Below are 17,575 nucleotides of genomic sequence, written 5' to 3'. Positions count from 1 at the left end.
GACCGGTGGCTGAAGTGTCTGAGAAGTAGCTGGGCTCGAACGGCCAAGAACATGAAATAAGTGCTGGCTCATCACGCGTGTTATGTAAACATTGGCTGTTATTCTAAACAAAGCTCATGCACAGAAAAGGCAGCATCCTGTAGGCATGAAGGTTGCAGCCTTTGCCATCCAACTGCCTGGGGTTATCCCTGGATCCTCCTTAAACTGCATGTGCGTATCCTTGAGGATCAACAGTATTGCAGGTTAAGTCTTTCCTGCGCATGCCATCTGCTTAAAGAAGGCTCCCGGGCCACCACTCCTGTGTATGTCGTGGAAGGCAACTCCTTACACGGCTGCTCCGAACTTTTCCACAACTCCAACTCGATAGGCTGAACTTGTTTCTTTCTTTTTTTTTTTTTTTTAAATTTCAGTTAATCAGGTGCTGCTGTTCCTTCTGATTGTGACCCTCTGTGGGATTCTGTATAAGAAAGTTCACAAGGGGACTGTGCTCAGGAATGAAGCAGGTATGCTAGGTGAAATAAGCCAGGCACAAAACGACCAGTAGTGTGTGATTCCTCTTATGTGAGGTACTTAGACCGTCAAAATCCGAAGACAGAAAGTAGAATGGTGGTTGCCAGGGGCTGAGGGGAGGGGAAGATGGGGAGTTATTGTTTAATGGGTAGAGTGTCAACTTTACAAGATGAAAAGAGTTATGGGGATGGATGGTAGAGATGGTTGGACAACGGGGTAAATCTATTTAATACCACTGAACTGTACACTTAAAAATGGTTAAAATGGTAAATTTTATGTTGTGTATTTTACCACAGTTTAAAAAAATATACCCACTATAATATGGATAAACCTCACAAACATTATGCTAAATGAAAGAAGCCAGACCCAAAATATCACACATTGTGTGATTCCATTTATACAAACTTTCTAGAAAAGGCAAATGTAGAGAGACAGAAAGCAGATTAGTGGTTGCCTAGGGCTAGGAGTGGGAGTGGGCTGACTGCAGACTGCCTCAAGGAAACATTTTGGGGAGATGGAAATGTTCTAAAATTGGATTGTGGTGATGGTTGCACAACTCTATACATTTACAAAAAAAATAATTGAACTGTACACTCATAATAAGTAAATACAAAGAAATCTGTATTAGTTTGGTAGGGCTGCCAAAACAAACTACCACAGACTAGGTGGCTTAAACAATGGATATATATTTTCTCACAATTCAGGAGGCTGGAAGTCCAAGATCAAGATGCTGGTAGGATTGGCCTGTCTTGAGGCCTCTCTGCTTGGCTTGCAGATGGTTGCCTTCTTGCTGTGTCCTCATATGACCTTTTCCTGTACATGCGTCCTTGGTATCTCTTCCTCTTCTTTTAAGGATACCAATCATATTGGATTAAGTGGCACCTCCCCCATACCCTCCTCCTGCAACTGACCTCATTGTAACTTCAATGCCTCTTTAAAGATCCTATATCCAAATACTGTTACATTTTGCGGTACTAGAAGTTTGGACTTCAACATAAGAATTTCAGAGGTTCTACCAGGGGTGGGTAAACTTTTTGACTCGAGGGCCACAATGGGTTCTTAAACTGGACCGGAGGGCCGGAACAAAAGCATGGATGGAGTGTTTGTGTGAACTAATATAAATTCAAAGTAAAGGAGCGGAGGGGAGAGCAAGAGAACCCTCCGCTCTTTCAGCTCCGCGGGCCGGATAGAACAGCCGAACGGGCCAGATCCGGCCCGTGGGCCGTAGTTTGCCCACGGCTGTTCTAGACAGTTCAGTATCTAAATTATGCTCACTAAAACTATTTTAAAAGAGAGAGAGGCTCTGGCCAGGTGGGTCAGTTGGTTGGAGTGTCCTCCCGATGTGCCAGGGTTGCAGGTTTGATCCTCATTGGGTCAACTAATAAATGCATGAATGAGTGGAGCAACAAGTCAATCTCTCTCTCTCTCTCTCTCTCTCTCTCTCTCTCTCTCTTTCTCTCTCTCTCTCTCTCTTAAATAAATAATTTTAAAAAATTTTTAAAAGATAAAGAATGGAGGTCATACAATGTCAAATGTTGTCTGAACTTTGAGCTCTGTATTTCTCACATTTCATTCCCTGCCTATAAACCAGCACATTTGATCAGCTAATCCCACTGCAAACTCCTTTATTCATGGAATGAAATTAGTAGCTTTTATAAAGTTGTTAAAATACACATCCTGGCTGATTAATCAGCTAGATACTTTTTTCAATTTAAAAATTTTATATGTTTTTATTGATTTTAGAGAGAATGAGGAAGGGTGAGGGAGAGAGAGAGAAACACTGATAAGCGAAAAACATCAACCTGTTGCCTCCTGCAAGCCCTCTACTGGAGATTGAGCCCACAACCTGGGCATGTGCCCTGACCAGGAATTGAACCAGTGAACTCTCGGTGTACGAGACGCCCAACCAACTGAGCCACACTGGCCAGGGCAATCAGCTATATATGATATAGGGATAGAACCAAAATCACAATTTTTATTCCATTCAGTGTTAAAATAAATCCAGTATTATGAAATACCATTCAATGCATTGTTGACATGGAATGATGTCCATGGTATGTTGAATGGAAAAATAAAGTTGCAGAAGGCTATGAAAAGTATGATTTCATTTCAGTTTTAAAACAATACGTGTGTTATCAGTATTTTATATGATAGCCAAGGCTCAAAAGAATGATCAATGATTGATTTTGTCTATTAGTCATGCTTTTTATTTACCTTCTTTCTCCTTCTGTCAACTTTTGAGACACTAGAAGGTGGATAAGGGAAGGAAGATCACAAGCAGTATATTTATAGCAGTATAGGTAAGGAAAATATTCCAATTCAGGGGGAAAAGTTGAGGAATTGTTGAATCAAATCAAGCTTTTCAGTTCTTCACATAATTTTCAACTGTGTATATGTTAGGTGAGCGGTCGCCAACCGGTGGTCTGCAGACCACTGGTGGTCCGTGAGGTCCAAAAGGTTGGGGACCACTGGTTTAAGGAAACCTTTGGAGCAGCGGTTGCCAACCAGGGGTCCATGAGGTCGGAAAGGTTGGCGACCGTTGTTTAGGCTATTCGATTGGCTTCTGTAGGGGAGCTCAAAAAAAAAAAAAAAAAAAAAAAAGGACTGAAACAAAATAGAAGTTTATTTTCGCTCTCAAGTGAAGTCTGATGTGTCACTTCCACAATCATCTAGAGCAAGATTCCTTCTAATCTTAGGGTTTTGGTGTCCTCAATAGGTAGCTTCCATCTGTGGTCTAAGGTGGCTGCCATCATAGCAACATTCCAGCCACGGGGAAGGGAAAAGGAAAGAGGGAGGGTGAGCAAGTTTCTTATAAAAGCAAACCCAGTAGTTGTACACATTGCTAACATCCCACTGGTCGGAACCTGACGACATAGAGCTGCAAGGGAGTCTGGAAAATATTCTTAGCGGTTGGCCATGTGCCAGCGAAAATTCCAATGTTCCAAGGGAAGAAGGAAAGACTGGGTATTGGAGAACAATCCGCAGCCTCTTCCACACTCCGCTATCTTCCCTCGGGGGTGTGGAAGACAAGTTTAACTGACTCAACTGTAAAATTCCTTCATGTTCCAAGACACTGCTTTTGATGTTTCCAGATGATGACTCCGGGACTCCTGAGGAACTGGACGATGAGATCCCGGTGGTGATCTGCGCAGCAGCAGGGAGGATGGGGGCTGCGATGGCCGCCATCAATAGCATCTACAGCAACACGGACGCCAACATTTTGTTCTATGTAGTTGGGCTCCGGAACACTCTGTCTCGAATACGGCAAGTTGTATACTATAGATGTTGGAGTTTTCTACTTCCTTTTCATCTTCCTTGTTTTTCCTTGAATGGATTTCCTCCTCTTTTTTTATTTTATTTGAGAAATGTCATTCGAATTAAGAAGGGGATGACCTGAGGTTTATTTGGTGACTTGATAAATGTGTTGCCTCACTAAGGAATTTCTAGCAAAGCCTCCCTAATTTGGTAGGGCTGTGTGTCATGCTGCAGAATTGAATTGTCTAATGAACTAAAGAACCCCAATCTTAAGCAGTTTATATGAAAGTCATTCTTTTTAAAATGGTTTCTCTTTTCTTTACTTTCTTAACCTGAAAGAATATTAGTATAATATAATAATTTTAATATGGCTCATCACTAATTATAATTTTTGAACTGCAAAGTGATATCGTTCGTGTCCCTCACCACACTAAGAAATAAATTGGAGTTGGATTGAGAAGAAATAGACAGAAAATCAAATTTTAAATGTATTATAAAAATGTAGAATAGCCCTAGCTGGTTTGGCTCAGTGGGTAGAGCATCAGCCCTTGGACTGAAGGGCCCCAGGTTCAATTCTGGTCAAGGGCACGTTCCTCAGTTGCAAGCTTGATCCCTGGCCCTGGTGAGGCATGTAGATGTGTCTCTCTCACATCGATGATCCTCTCTCTTTCTCCCCACTCCCTTCCATTCTCTCTAAAAATCAATAGAACAATATCCTCAGGTAAGGATTAACAAAACAAAAAGAAAAGATGGGAAAGATCTCCACCTGTTAACAGTGACCATCTCTGGGGAGGATGGAATATTTGGGAAAAGCAGTGATGAAGGGAATTTCAAGGTATCTCAAGTGTTATTCCCATCAATTATAAAAAGAATGTATTTATAGATGGTTTTTATAACCATATTTGTGGGTAGTATCACCATTAGGAGATACTGAGATATGTAAGACATTTGCTCCTCGTCTAAATGGTCCTTGGTCGCTGTGGGTTTTGGGGGCTTATATGTGCTTTCTAGGATTTTTTTTTTTTTTTGGTCTCATTTGTCACTCTTCTTATAATTTACTATTGCAGTCTGAGCTCACTTGGTCTGCCCCTTAGTTACCTGTGGGTATAGATAACAAACCCAAAGGATGGCTTGTGTGATATGTTCTGAATAAGGGTCTGTACTTGAACGGTAGTTATGAGCTTCAGGATTGTATGACATTTGAGCAGGGAATGATTCCCAGTTCACAACCCCTTATTTTAAAGTATTTTAAAAACTCTTTTCGTCAAAGTATAACACAAGTACAGGAAATTGTATAAATCCCAGGTACAGCTTAGTGAATCGTCACAAATGTGTAATAGACACACCCCTGTAACAATCACCACGCCAACACCTGGTACGGTCAGTCTTTTCAACTTTGCCATTCTGAGGAGTGTCAGCAGTGTCCCATTGTGGGGTTCCCTTATTTCTAATGAGGTTGAGCAGTTTCTCACACATTTCTTGGCTGTTTGGATATGCATGCCTGAGTCTCTTGCCAATTTTTCAGTTGGGTTGACTTCTTATTGGCATGACTGCCTCCCACCCGCAGCTCTATTGAGAAATAATTGATATAATACATTGTGTAAATGGCTGATTTTTATGGTTCAAATTGTGCAGATCTAAATTTTGTTGGGAAGATTTAATTCCTTTGTTGATTTTTAAAAAATATTTTTATTGATTTCAGAGAGGAAGGGAGAGGGAGCGAGAGATGGAAACATCAATGATAAGAGAGAATCATTGATTGTTGCCTCCTGCACATCCCACACTGGGGATTAAACCTGCAACCTGGACATGTGCCCTGACTGGGAATTGAATCTCGACCTTCTGGTTCATAGGTTGAAGATCAACCAGTGAACCATGCTGGCCAGGACCTTTGTCAATTTTTAATCAACACGAAATACTACTATGTGTGGCTTACGTGTTGGAAATTTTATTTTGAGATGATTTCTTACAAGAAATCTCTTATAAGTTAGATTAAAAGATAGATATTCTGGCCTGGCCTGGCTGGTGTTGCTCAGTGGTTGAGCATTGACCTAGGAGCTAGGAGGTCACAGTTCAATTCCCGGTCAGGCCATATGCCTGGGTTGTAGGCTCAATCCCCAGTGTGGGGCATGCAGGGGGCAGCCGATCAATGATTCTCTCTCATCATTGATGTTTCTCTCTCCTTCTCCCTTTCTCTCTGAAATCAATAAATATACATATATATATTTTAAAAAGATAGAAGTTCTGTAAGACTGAGAAAATGTGAGGGGAGAAGGCAGGGAATGAGGAGGGATAGGGAAGACTGAGAGACAGAGACAAAGAAACACAGGTAAATTCAAATGGCCCTGGAGTCAAAAGAGCAGGGTAAAGGTGCCGTCAGTCACTGCAGAAGGTTGAGAATGTCCTGCTTCACTTCATAACATTACAGAGTTGCTGACATGTGGCATGGATGGTACTGGCAACTAGAGATGCTGCTTTATAAGAAAGGGGAATGCTATGTTCTTCCAGTTACCTGTGGAGAGGACATAGATCTGGGGAGATATTTGGTTATTGCTATTTTGTTTTATTTCTTTTGCAGAAAAAGTTATGTGAATAATAATAATGGAAAGATTTAAACTAGACCAGATGGGGGGGAAATTGGGAATTACAGACTAAACTCTACTAAGTTTACACATATTTTATTTTTAACTTTCTAGGGAGCCAATGGATTGAGGCAATAGTCCAATTGAGGAAAGGTGGGATGTGTATACTAGAGGTTGTTTTGTTTGTTTGTTTGTTTATCTCTTTAGAAAATGGATCGAACATTCTAAATTGAGAGAAATAAACTTTAAAGTCGTGGAATTCAACCCTATGGTCCTCAAAGGGAAGATCCGACCAGACTCGGCGAGGCCGGAGTTGCTCCAGCCTGTGAGTAGGACTGTGCGGTGCTGGGGGCGGTCCTTGGTGAGCCCCTGTTCGGTATGGAGTGCTCGCCACTGGGATGTGGACAGAATAGTTCTGAAGCCTCACAGGTGTTAGATCTTCACCAAACTCTGCTTCTTTATAATTTGTAAGTCACTTGCTCCAGAAAGGGTTTAAGATGGTTTACACCAACATAACAGAGTAGTCAAAGAAGAAATGAAGCGTAAGAAAACGTAGGATGCATTTATGTGTGTGAATATGCCTGAGGGGTTGGGGAAAGGGCCACATAGTAAGGCCAAGAAAAAATATTCCTAGCCCCACAGGCTGCTGTGATTGGACGTAACGTTTATCTTGGAATATCCCAGCAACCAAGGAAAACCAGTAGCATGATGGATTATATACCTCCTAGTATCGACTAAGATAATATTTTCAGAAGACACCAGCTCTTTTCCTAGCTTTGGAATCTTAAGGTATTTTATTGCATGAGTTCTTCCCAAAGGGACTGACTCTCCCCTGCAAAAAGAGTGGTGTCGATGGCAGATTTACAGGAAATGTAGCCACCTTCTCCATATACTTGCTACTTAAACCCATCCTTGAAAATGTACTCAATTCTAAGCACTCTGGCTAATGACATGATCTTTCCTCAATTCCAGATATTTATTATTGGAGCGCGAGCTGAGCTGGGCCTTTGGATTAAGCTGTGTGGTGGCTAAAAAAAACTCCCACCCTCAGCCAATGCTCCTCTACTTTCTGGTTCAAAGAGCTGAGGTTGAGCGTACTGTTGAGGATGATGCCTGTGTGTGTGCATGCGTGTGTGTGTGTGTGTGTGTGTGTGTAAGTCTGATTTAGCTCACCGTGAAGCATAGTTACCTCCACCTTGGGTAAAAACTGCTGTTTAAAATTTAACCCTGCAATTTTGGCTTCTGTAAATGTTTGCTTGCTTAAATAATAGGGAAAAATAAGACTACTCCCCATTCCAGAGAGGCCATAAACTATGCCCCAGAGTTGTCAGTGCTGACGCCAGGCCAGGCCTTGAGATATGGTCTCACGGCCTGTCCCAGCACACAGCACTTTTTCTCAGAAGGTCTGGAAGTCTCATTCCAAATTTGGGAGACAAAGAGCTGAAAAACTTATAAATTTAGGAGACTTCCACCATATTTGGCCCCAGAATTTGAGAAGCAAGATTTTCATCTGGGCCCGCTAGCGCCAGCGAAATGAACAGGACTCCAAATAAATCTGGCTTATTGATTAAGGTGTCTTCTGATTTACAATATAACAACAGCAGTCAAATTCCTGAATGTAGAAGAAGACAGGCAATTTGTGGCCTGAAGATTCAGGAGGAAGCCTCTGCGACGCCCACTGAACCCCAGCACCCTTGGAAGACACCGCGCCGTGCGCCTCTTCTCCACCCTCGCTTCTTTTGTTGTTTCACAGCTGAACTTTGTTCGGTTTTATCTCCCTCTGCTGATCCACCAACACGAGAAAGTCATCTATTTGGACGACGATGTCATTGTACAAGGTATACTCGCCGATGGCCCGGAGCACTGGAAAAGGAGCCGCTGATAAGTAGAATGACTGTCTCTCTTCGTTTTCCAAAGAGTTAGCTGCCCAGTGATTTTTTTCTCCGCTTATTAAATTTGGGAGTATAGTATTGTTGCAAATTCAGGAATATTTTGAAAACAGGGGTTGATACTCACTTCCCTGGACAGTCCAATTGAGTTTTTGAGAGCCACTCGCAGATGGTTAAAGATTGAGATAAATAGCTTGGTTGCCTTTCCATTCTCTGTACCCCTAAAATGTATGGAGAGATAGTCTCACTGGTGACATTCTTAGAACTAAGTTTTAGTGTTTACGTGCAAATAGGATAGCCCCGGCCAGTGTGGCTCAGTTGGTTGAGCATCGTCCCATGCACCGAAAGATCACCAGTTCAGTGCTTATGAGAGACAACTCATCAACATTTCTTCTCACATCAATGTTTCTCTCTCTCCCTTTCCCTTCCTCTCTGTAAAATGAATTAAAAACATATTAAATGCAAATAAGATAAGCATCGGTGGGGTACCTACATAGCAATAGAAATAAAGACATTTGTCCAGCCGAAACCGGTTTGGCTCAATGGATAGAGCGTCAGCCTGCAGACTGAAAGGTCCCGGGTTCGATTCCGGTCGGGGGCGTGTGCCTTGGTTGCGGGCACGTCCCCAGTGGGGGGTGTGCAGGAGGCAGCTGATCGATGTTTCTCTCTCATCGATGTTTCTAACTCTCTATCCCTCTCCCTTCCTCTCTGTAAAAAATCAATAAAATATATTTAAAAAAAAAAAAAAAGACATTTGTCCAATGCCCAGCTGAGCTTCTTATCAAGTGGCTTTCTAAATTGAGCTGAGCTATTCTTTTTTTAAAAAAATATATTTTATTGATTTTTTACAGAGAGGAAGGGAGAGGGATAGAGAGTTAGAAACATCGATGAGAGAGAGAGGCATCGATCAGCTGTCTCCTGCACACCCCCCACTGGGGATGTGCCCGCAACCAAGGTACATGCCCTTGACCGGAATCGAACCTGGGACCCTTCAGTCCGCAGGCCGACGGTCTATCCACTGAGCTAAACCAGTTAGGGCTGAGCTGTTCTTATTCAGTAAATTGCCAAGCCACATGAAATCGGGGATCATGTACTTCTCCCCCACAGCAAAACCAGGGATTAGTTTAAACTCTAAGGCTCTATGCAGCCCTAAACTAATGCTGCACTCTCTGAACTCCTGGTGTTTCTCAACGCAGGTGATATCCAGGAGCTGTATGACACCACCTTGGCCCTGGGCCACGCGGCCGCGTTTTCAGATGACTGTGATTTGCCCTCGCTTCAGGACAGGCACAGACTTGTGGGGCTGCAGGTGAGCACACTGTCTCAGAAATCCCGCCTTCACCCCTCCCCTCCCACAGCTCAGCATGAGTGCGAGCGACACCTGGAGCCTGTCTGGATTGCTGGAGGCAGAACCCAGCGGCCTGGGCTTCCGAGGGACACCCCAGCTCCACGCCGAGGTGACTCCGGGGCAAGTCCCTGAACCCTGCAGGAGCCACTTTTCTTATCTGAAACAATAATATCCATGTTATCGTGTCTTGGTGAGCTGTGATGAAACAGCGAGTCCGGTCTTGGGTGTGTGCACCAGGAGTGATAGTTATCTAGGTCCCTCTTAACCTCCCTTTCTGTCAGAGGTGGTGTTTTCTGTGAGAGAGACTTGCTGAGTTTTGGTTCTGCTTTCAGAGTTTGTTTTTTAAAAAAATATATTTTATTGATTTTTTTACAGAGAGGAAGGGAGAGGGAGAGAGAGTTAGAAACATCGATGAGAGAGTAACATCAATCAGCTGCCTCCTGCACACTCCCTACTGGGGATGTGCCCACAACCAAGGTACATGCCCTTGACCGGAATCGAACCTGGGACCCTTGAGTCCACAGGCCGACGCTCTATCCACTGAGCCAAACCGGTCAGGGCCTGCTTTCAGGTTTTAGCCATTGCTTCTCCCCACCCCGCCCCCCCCACCCCTGCTCAGTAGAGGGAAATGCTGATTTTATTCAAGGGTAAAGAGCTCCTTACCTGGGTGGATGAGAAAAGGTGAACCTGTACATAATACTGAAACCAAAAGAATGGCTTTAAATTGCAAGGCGCTATTAAGAATCGGATGTTGTTCTTCAAAATAAGTTCCAGGGAATAATTTTTAAATGTGTGACATTCAAGAAGGGACATGCTTTAAGGCCTAGGCTCTGGGGCCAGACCCGACTTGGTCAAGATCTCCATCACTTAAGTAGCTTAGGGCAAGTTACTTAACCAATTGTTTTCTCCTTTATTTGTCAAATAGAGGGGGAGTCACTGTGGGAATTAGGTTAGTTAATACATTTGAAGTTATGGCACACACTTAATGAGGTAATGCATGTGCAGTTCTTAGCACGGTGCCTGGCACATAGAAAGTGCTCGAGTATTTCTATTACTCCGTGTCATGTTTGAGCACTCCACTGAGGTAGATTACGGCAGCCCATGTGTGTGAAACGTTATGTCCTGCCTGGTGTTACATTCATTCAGATACGTACTGAGTGCTTCCTATGTGCCTGACAGTTTTAGGTACTAATAATACAGCAAACAAAATGAAAATCCCTGCCTTTGCATAGCTTACATTCTAGTGGGAAGACAAGTAAGATACTTAACAGAGGATCAGGGTGGAGGTGAGCTGTATTTTCGGGTGATCATGGAAGGCTCCACTGAGATGGTGTCGTGAACCTATACCAGAGGGAATGAAGGGAACCACTTAAGCAGGGAGAACAACATTCCAAGAAAATGTTGCCAGCAAGTGCAAAGGTCCTGAGGCTGGGGTGTGTCTGGCGGATTAAAGAACAAGGAGGTCGATGTGGCAGAGGGATCCAGAGGGAGAATAATGGACATTGGGGAGCAGATGCTGTAGGGCAGGGCAGGCCATTTTAGGAACCGTGGCTTTTCCTCTGAAAGAGATGGAAGGCATTAGAGGAGCTTGGAACAGAAGAGTAACATAGAGACAGAGTGGGGTTGGAAGGGGTGGAAGAAGCAGGAACACCGGTCAGGAGGAACTTGCAGAAATCCAGTGAGTGGTCATTATGGTCCAGACAAGGAAGGCAGCAGGAGAGGCAGTGGGACGTGCTTGGCTTCGGGATATATTTTGGAAGATGGGACCAACAGGATTTGCTGACAGATTTGGATGAAAAGTGAATGAGATGAGTCAAGGATGACCTAATGACCCTGGGTTTTCTGCCTAAGTTACTAGAAAGACAGGGTTGCACTAACTGAGATAGGGCAGGATGTAGGAAAGCACATTTGGGAAGGATGGGGATATCAGTGGAGCTGCCTTAGCATCCAGAAGGAGACACTGAGCTGGCAGACGGAGCAGGAGTGGGAAATCCAGGGGGGAGGTCAGGGCTGTCTCCACGGATGGTGTTTAGAGCCAGGAGACGGGATGAGGCTGTCAGGGAGTCAGTGCTAGAGAAGGGACAGGTGCTGGAAATGAGACTGGGGGAACCCCGCTTTTAAAAGTTGGGGAAACAAGAGGAAACCAGCAAAGGGCACTAGGAAATGGCCAGTGACACGGGAGGAAACCCAGAGACACCACACAATGGTTTCAAGAGAATGACTGTTTTCAGATTGTTTCCCATGTGGTATGCCTATACGCCTATCCTGCTCCTTTACAGAACACCTACATGGGCTACCTGGACTACAGGAAACAGACTATAAAAGACCTCGGCATAAGCCCCAGCACGTGCTCCTTCAACCCTGGCGTGATTGTTGCCAACATGACAGAATGGAAGCACCAGCGTATCACCAAACAACTGGAGAGATGGATGCAGAAAAATGTGGAGTCCGTGCAGATCTGTCTTTTTTTTCCCCCCATGCTTGGGAACAAAATTATACAATGAATTTTCGATGCATAGCTCAGGGGTTAGAAGTATATTATAGACATCTTAGGTCACACTTTCTCACTGGGAAAGAAAAGGCGCAATAGATGAAAATATATTCTCAAATGATCTGTCAAAGGAAGCGAGATCCTGCGGAATCCTTATAATACAAACATTTTTCTAAGAAATTATTTAATAATGTGACTGTAAATCTTCTCCCAGAATCCTACTGAACCTTTTCCACTGAAAATCACTTATCTTAGTCGAGTTCCTCCTTTTTACATAGATTTGGTTTTTTAAGGGTTATTTTATGAAGTCAACTTTGTTTCCTAGGGTTGAATTTTTAAAAATATCATTTCTCATTACTGAAGTCTTAGAGAAGATTAATGCTAACACAATCACTACGATCATGTCATTGTATTTCCTTGCCTGCTTTTTTTTCTGGATATTTTTAACCACCATAGCTTGAATTTGTGAACAAATGTATTCTAAATAATGGAGGATCAGAATGTGATCTTCTGTGTTTACCGTTAGAAAGCCTGAGAATTACAATGGCAAAATATTAACACTGTGAAACTAGGTGAAGTACATGCAAGTTCATCGTTTTCTGCTTATAATTTTGTGTAGGTTTAACAATTTTCAAAAGACAAGGTTGGAGGAAAGTGAAAGACTATAGTTTTATTACATAGTGAGAGACTGTCCTGCATCTTTTAAAATGCAGACTCTTTATCTGAGTCTGGGGGGCTCCAGGCTTCAAATATTTCTTTTCTATTCATTTTCCTAGGGAAAATCTCTACAGCAGTTCCCTGGGGGGAGAGGTGGCCACATCCCCAATGCTGATTGTGTTTCATGGGAAATACTCCACCATCAACCCCCTGTGGCACATAAGGCACCTGGGTAAGTACTGTGGAGAAACAATGCAAATGTGCACTTTATAGATCCCTTGAGCACGAGGTTGGGGGAAGTGTGCTAGAGCACCAGCTTCCTCAATCACATCCTCCATGTGACCTTGGAAATTACCTTGGACACGTTATTTTTTTTTTTTTTTTTTTAAATATATTTTATTGATATTTTATAGAGAGGAAGGAAGAGGGATAGAGAGCTAGAAACATCGATGAGAGAGAAACATCGATCAGCTGCCTCCTGCACACCTCCCACTGGGGATGTGCCCGCAACCAAGGTACATGCCCTTGACCGGAATCGAACCCGGGACCCTTCAGTCCGCAGGCCGACGCTCTATTCACTGAGCCAAACCGGTTTCGGCGTTGGACACGTTATTTAACCTTCATTGCTCAGATTTGCAAATGCAGCTGATAAAGATGGCCTACCTGAGAGGTGTGTTTCTAGGAATTCACAAAAAGCAATTAGATTCATGCTTAGCATACACATAGTAGGTGCCAGATAAACATTAACTATTGTTAGAACTTTCACTGTCAAAACTTTTTCATAACTTCATTGAACACTTTGAAGTGACCTACCGTGGACAAAACCAAATGAATTAGCATAATGGTTTATGATGCATTTATATAGCTGGCAGTGAATCTTTTTTCCTCACCAGAGGATATGCTTTTTATTGATTTTAGAAAGAGGGAAGGAGGGAGACAAAGGGGGAGAGAGAGAGAGAGAGAGAGAGAGAGAGAGAGAGAGAGAGAGAGAGAGAGAGAGAGAAAGAAACATTGATTGGCTGCCTCCCATACACTGCTTAACCAAAAATTGAACACACAACCCAGGTATGTGCCCTGACCGAGAATCGAACCCGCCACCTTTTGGTGTATAGGACAACCCTCCAACTGAGCCACACCGGCCAGGGCTGGCAATGTATCTTTCAAAGAGAAGTTGTTTACTGATTGTGTCCTATGTGTATTTACTCTTCACTACAGGAGTGCAGGCTCTAGGGCAGCCGTGGGCAAACTACGGCCCGCGCGCCAGATCCGGCCCGTTTGGCTGTTCTATTCGGCCTGTGGAGCCGAAAGAGTGGAGGGTTCTCTTGCTCTCCCCTCCACTCCTTTACTTTGAATTTATATTAGTTCACACAAACACTCCATCCATGCTTTTGTTCTGGCCCTCCGGTCCAGTTTAAGAACCCATTGTGGCCCTCGAGTCAAAAAGTTTGCCCACCCCTGCTCTAGGGTGTGGTTTGGGGTCCCAACTCTGCTATTACCTATGGTCCTGGGCAAGTTCTCAACTTCTCTGTGCCTTAGTTTCTTCATTTGTAAATCAAAGCTAATAGAACCTTATACAGTTTTTATAAGGAATAAATGACCTAACATATATAAATTGCTTAGAACAGAGCCAAGCACTGAGACATTCACATTCACTCAAACACATGGCCACAACCCGTTAGCCAAAACCACTGAGCCGGACCTATTTAGAAAATGAGGATTTTTGAATCCTGAAAAGGTAAAGTGGTGCATATACTTGTATTATGCAATTCCCTGAGTGGGATCTAGGTTTTGCTGCCACAGAAGTTATTAGAAATTCTTTGGTTTTCAGACATTTGGGGATTATTATAGACTTGGAGACAATGGATTATGGACTTCTATTTACCAAGTGCCCATTGCATTTCCAAGTACTGGGCCCAGTTCCGATGATAAAGGTGAACATTGTTTCTAGTTTTGAGAACAATCCTCTAAGGTGGTACTTCCCTTACTCTTCCTTTTCGAAGGACAGACAAAACTGTGCAAGCTGGGTTCCTGTCTCCTTAGTGATTCTGTCTGGATGGCTTCTGCCTCATTCCCAGACTCTTCACTGACTTTCCTGAGCCTCTGCAAGCACATAAAAGCGACACAGGGAAGCTAAGGACGCTATTGTTCCGTCCGATTTTATTTATATTAATGCTGAGTTCACTGTTAGGTCAAATATCAACATTTCAATGTAATGAATGCGCAGAAAATCCCATTAACGTAGAATGTCTGTGAAAAATGTTGTGTAGGTACAGCTATGCGGAGCTTAGATCGATAAGGTTAGAGCATTTATGATCTTGGAACAGAGACTCAGAATTACATTTTATGAAATATCTAACTTACTGACACTTAGAAAGCGGCAGAATCTTCCCAAGGGAAAGAATTCATTTTTCTTTGTAGAAAGAAGTCATTTTTCTCTGTAGAGTGGAACCTTGTCTGTGCTGAGGGTTTTGGAATCAGGGATGGTCTGCCAAGTGAATCTACACAGTGGTCATTTGAAAAATACCTCGATGTGAGAGTGTTCTGAAAGCAGAAAGCAATGGCATGCTAACAGCATTAAGTTTGGGTCTAAACAGGGAGGCTTAAAATAGTAAACATTTATGAAACGTTTGGCTAAAAGCAAAACTGCAAGCCCCTCTGGCCTTTCCACCATAGAGCTGAGCCATGATGTTCTACTTCGTGAGGCTTCTGGCAGGGAAGTCCCTCTTCCCAATGAGCATCTGATTGCCTCTGTACAGACTCCACGGCAACCGAAGCCCGGAGCTCCCCTCCCACCCACCTTCCCAGCTGTGTTTATGAATAACAGAAGACGGGTTTTTGTTTTTGTCTCACATCATATGATAAACTAGGATAACAAACTTAACTATTCACCCTCTTTACTCAATGGACTGTTGTTTTTCAAAAACAGCAAATCCCCTTTCTTAGAAAAAAACACCGTAGAGAATATTTTTTTTAAAAAAAAACTTGCATTCTCAAGATCTTAATGTACTTCTGGAAGAAGTATTCTAAAAATATTACAACAGCAGCAATATTGAGGTAAATGCATAGAGTCTAAGTGAATACTTATGAGGGAAATAATATTCACATGGAGATAGCGGTTTGTTAAAAAGTGGATCTTATTCTTGGTCACTTTTCATATAGTAAAAATAAGACTGTTTAAAAAGAAAATCTTGCCATATTGTCGGATAATGTAGAAAGACAAGAACTCCTATAAACTCTGGATGGGGGGCAAACTGTTACAAGTTCTTCTGGGGACAATTGGCAATCTCTTATCAAAAATTAAAAGGCACACACCCTTCAATTTCGCAATTCCACCTACAAGATTCTTATCCTATAGACATACTATTTGTATACATGCATAAGACACGCATAGAAGACTGTCTCCTGTAGCATTGTTGATTCTAGTGAAGGGACAGAAACAGCCTAAATGTCCTTAATAAGAAACTCACTAAATAAGTAATCATAGATGCATTCTATGTAGTCAATAAAAATAATTCAGCCTTGGCTGGTTTGGCTCAGTGGATAGAGCATCAGCCTGCGGACTGAAGGGTCCCAGGTTCAATTCCGGTCAAGGGCACATGCCTGGGTTGTGGGCTCGATCCCCAGTGGGGAATGTGCAGGAGGCAGTCGATCAATGGTTCTCTCTCATCATTGATGTTTCTATCTCTCTCTCCTCCCTTCCTTTCTGAAATCAATAAAAACATTAAAAAAATAAAATAATAAAAATAATTCAGTAAATCAACATGCAACTGTGAAAAGTTTCCTGAGTAATTTTAAAAGGTAAATTACAAATAAATTTTTAAAATCCTATCTAATGAAAGAGTAATATGCAAATTAACCATCACTCTGCTACACCCACAAGCCATGCCCATCAGCCAATCAGGAGCGAGTATGCAAATTAACCCAACCAAGATGGCTGCAGCCACAGAGCTAGCAGAAGGCTTGGGTTTCCCCAGTAATGGAGGAAACCAAGCTTTCTACACACCCTGGTGGGCCCAGGCCTCCACTCAAGGCTACAAAGTTTTAATTATAGAAGATAAATAAATCCCAACAAAAATGGCGGCAGCCACGGAGCTGGAGAGCGCAGGAGGCTTGAGTTGCCCCCAGCGATGGAGGAAGCCAACCTTCTGCAGCCCTGGCCTGCCTTGTCCTCCGCTCAAGGCTACAAAGTTTCAATTATAGAAGATAAATAAATCCCAGCAAAAATGGATGTGGCCACGGAGCAAGCAGGAGGCTTGGCTCCGCTCAAGGCTACAAAGTTTCAATTATAGAAGATAAATAAATCCCAGATACCAGGGCCTCCATTTAGGTCGCCGGGGGGCGTGGCCAGCCTGCAAACCACCACAGGCCCCTCGCCCAGGCTGCCCCACGCCCCAAGGGAACCCCCACCCTGATCTGAGACACCCTTCAGGGCAAACCAGCTGGCCCCCACCCGTGCACCAGGCCTCTAGCCTATCTAATAAAAGAGTAATATGCAAATTGACCATCACTCCAACACACAAGATGGCTGCCCCCATGTGGACACAAGATGGCCACCACAAGATGGCCAGCAGGGGAGGACATTTGGGAGGGACCAGGCCTGCAAGGGAGGGCAGTTGGGGGCAATCAAGCCTACAGGGGAGGGCAGTTAGGGGTGACCAGGCCGGCAGAGGAGGGAAGTTGGAGGCGACCGGGCCTGCAGGGAAGGGCAGTTGGGGAGGACCCAGGCCTGCAGGGGAGGGCAGTTAGGGATGACCAGGCCTGCAGGGGAGGGCAGTTAGGGGTGACCAGGCCTGCAGGGGAGGGCAGTTAGGGGCAAACAGGCTGGCAGGGAGCAGTTAGGCAT

The 17,575-nt window shown here is 43.6% G+C and overlaps 1 protein-coding gene across 1 annotated transcript in view; it reads left to right on the top strand.

Annotated features, from left to right (window-relative positions):
* The window catches only part of GLT8D2 (glycosyltransferase 8 domain containing 2), a 30,242-nt gene that overhangs the window by 11,306 nt on the left and 1,361 nt on the right, over positions 1-17,575 (top strand). Inside the window, exons 3-9 of the mRNA XM_080660633.1 lie at positions 411-503; positions 3,603-3,774; positions 6,555-6,672; positions 8,101-8,185; positions 9,433-9,545; positions 11,864-12,030; positions 12,852-12,964. Of these exons, the coding sequence (XP_080516759.1) occupies positions 411-503; positions 3,603-3,774; positions 6,555-6,672; positions 8,101-8,185; positions 9,433-9,545; positions 11,864-12,030; positions 12,852-12,964 (861 nt within the window). The remainder of the gene's footprint in view (positions 1-410; positions 504-3,602; positions 3,775-6,554; positions 6,673-8,100; positions 8,186-9,432; positions 9,546-11,863; positions 12,031-12,851; positions 12,965-17,575) is intronic.

Source organism: Plecotus auritus, assembly GCF_963455305.1.
Source record: "Plecotus auritus genome assembly, chromosome: 3".
Taxonomy (NCBI): Eukaryota; Metazoa; Chordata; class Mammalia; order Chiroptera; family Vespertilionidae; genus Plecotus; species Plecotus auritus.
Note: the sequence above shows the minus strand (reverse complement) of the source record. Positions and strands in the feature narration are given on the sequence as shown.